General features: G+C 38.7%; 1 protein-coding gene across 1 annotated transcript; it reads left to right on the forward strand.

Annotated features, from left to right (window-relative positions):
- The first annotated feature begins 381 nt into the window (after positions 1-381).
- Positions 382-1,005, forward strand: LOC107465317 (uncharacterized). The gene is made up of 2 exons (XM_016084301.1): positions 382-521; positions 597-1,005. The coding sequence occupies exons 1-2, from the start codon at positions 382-384 to the stop codon at positions 1,003-1,005; spliced, it is 549 nt and encodes a 182-aa protein (XP_015939787.1).
- The last annotated feature ends 1,951 nt before the right edge of the window (positions 1,006-2,956 follow it).

The raw sequence follows: 2,956 nt of genomic DNA on the forward strand, positions 1-2,956 counted from the left end.
TTATCTATTATGCAAATAGGGTACTCAATGATGCTCAAAGGAATTACACAACCACCGAGAAGAAGCTACTTGCTGTAGTGTTTGCCTTCGATAATTTTAGATCCTATTTAGTTAGTTCGAAGATTGTTGTTTACACTGATCACTCTGATCTTAAGTACCTTTTGGCTAAGTAGGATTCTAAACCAAGGTTGATTAGGTGGGTGCTCCTCCTACAAGAGTTCGACATCGAAATCAGGGATGGAAAAGGGTTCCAAAAATAAAGTGATAGACCACCTCTCTCGAATCAAACCTATGTAAACTCAAGAAATTCCACTTCCTCTTCAAGAAGAGTTCCCTGATGAGCAATTTTTTCTAATTCAAAAGACCCCTTGGTTTGCTAATATGGCCAATTACAAGGCTGGAAGGATAATACCAAAGGAATTCATCAAGCAACAAATTAAAAAGCTGCATCATGATGCATGGTATTTTCTTTGGGACAATCCTTACCTATTCAAGCGGTGTTCGGATGGTATAATCCGAAGGTGCATTTCAGAGACTGAAACCCCTCAAATTCTCTAGCATTGCCATGATTTCGAGTATGGCGGGCACTTTATTAGTGAAGAAAGGACATCAACCAAAGTTCTTCAATGTGGATTTTACTGGCCTATATTCTTCAAGGATGCAAGGAAGTTTGTGAAGAATTGTGATCCCTGTCAAAGAGTAGAAAACCTTTCCAAAAAGAATGAATTACCTCTGAACCCAATTTTGGAGGTGGAATTGTTTGATGTTTCGGGCATAGACGTCATGGGACCATTCCCTTCCTCATACTCAAATAATTACATCTTGGTGGCTGTCGATTATGTATCGAAATGGGTTGAAGCTGCACCTCTCGCCACCAATAATACTAAGACAGTGATGCGTTTTCTCAAGAAGTACATCTTCAGCCGGTTTGGTGTTTCCCGAACCTTAATCAATAATGGCGGTAGTCACTTTTGTAACAAACAGCTCGATGCACACTTCTTTTGAGATATGGTGTTAAACATAAAGTGGTCACCCCTTATCATCCTCAAACAAGTGGCCAAGTCAAGGTCTCTAATCAAGAACTCAAAAGAAAGTTGAAACCCTATAATTCTAAGTTGAAAGTCTTCCCTGGAAAGCTAAAGTCTAGGTGGTCAGGACCTTTCATTATCAACAAGGTTTCACTCTATGGTCATATTGAGATTCTGGAAGGGAATTTAGGAAGAAATTTCACTGTCAATGGTCAAAGACTCAAGCATTATCTCGGAGGCAAGACTGATCGCCAAAGGACCACATAGCTCCTCACTTAGAGGAGTGAATCGTCAAGCTAGTGACGTTAAAAAAGAGCTTGTTGGTAGGCAACCTAATATTAAGTATCATTTAATTTTGTGTTTTTCTTTACTTAATTCTTACTTTATTTCCTCTTTCATAACTTGCATATATACTTATCTGAGTTTGGTGCAATAACTATACACATCAAGACATGATTCGAGATAAGTATAGTGTGGTGACGTACCTCACCACATATCAAAAGGCCATCCCAGAAATGTTACTCGATCTTGCGTGCGACGTGAAAATTTTCACATCCCATGCCATGCACCATTTTTACACTCCCAGGGTCAATAATTTCTGGCGTCCCATGTGAAAGCCCTAGAGTCCCACGCCATGCTTCATAGTGCACCCTGGGGACATCATATCGAGTTCCTTCTCGATGCATGCATTAGCATTTCGGTTCAATTTCTTATACACTATAACCAAACCTAAGTTTGGTATGGTCTCTCACCACCACCATGCATGCAACATCGATGCACACCTGGCTTTTCTTATCATATACATTATACATATTATTCCTTGCCTTCAATTCAAATTTGTTTTCCCATTTTAATGTTAGATTGAACTTGTTTTTGGATGAAGTGGCTATGATTACTCAAAGAGTCAGAAAATCTCTGCAAACTTCATCATCATCACTATTGTTCTGATCGAGGCGCAAGCATTGGCTCACCTTTTTACATTGCTCGATTTACTTTCACTTGCCAATACTATTCACTCTTATTTCCATTACCATTATTTCTTTTTCTTTGTTGATTGAGGACAAGCAACCTGTAAGAACCGAGACTAATTAAACGTCTAATTAAATAATTAATATTGCCCAAAATAGGATCCAAAAATTTAGAATGAGAATTTGAGGATTTAAATGTGATTTTTGGAATAAGTAGGTTTTTTTGAGTCAGAAAATGTATTTTCTGCGAAAAACCTTGAACCGGCAGCCGAACCGGTCGAACCAGTTTAAATCTACCCGGCATTGTGCGAGTAAAATTTAAAACAGTAAAAAACCTTAGAAAAATATTGAAATGAAAAACCGGGCGTTAATTTTAAAGGTTTGGCCCAAAATTGGGCCAAACGGGCTAAAAACGCTAACGGGTTGGACCGGGCTCAAGTTGGGCCCAAGCCCAACATATATATAGGTTCATTAATGAACCTATTCAGCCTCATCAACACAAAAATACAACACACATAGCTGAGAAGAGAAGGGAGAAGAAACCCCCATTATTACTATTCATCCTCATCTTCTCAAGCTCATAACTTGAGCTACGGAGCTTCGATCGCCGCACCATTTGCGGCCACGCGATCCCTGCGAAGAGCTCTACAAAACCCACCCAAGAAATTGGTAAGAAAATCACGAAATCCCTCTCAGTTCTTCCTTCCAAAATTTCGAATTTTTAGGGTTTTGGATTAAGTGAAATTTTGTGATTTTGAGTATTTAGGTACACTCTAGCCCTTGATTGACATTGGATTTAGCTTCCAAAATTGTTGGGTAAGGTGAGTTGTTCTTGAAATTTTGTAAATTGATTTATGGTGAGTATTAGGTTTTGATTTATGTGAAATATGTGATATTAGCTTGAATATTGGAGCTTGTTGGTGATTGTTGATGCTTGTTGGAGTGATTGGTGACTTGGAT

Source organism: Arachis duranensis, chromosome 9 (genome assembly GCF_000817695.3).
Source record: "Arachis duranensis cultivar V14167 chromosome 9, aradu.V14167.gnm2.J7QH, whole genome shotgun sequence".
Classification (NCBI taxonomy): domain Eukaryota; kingdom Viridiplantae; phylum Streptophyta; class Magnoliopsida; order Fabales; family Fabaceae; genus Arachis; species Arachis duranensis.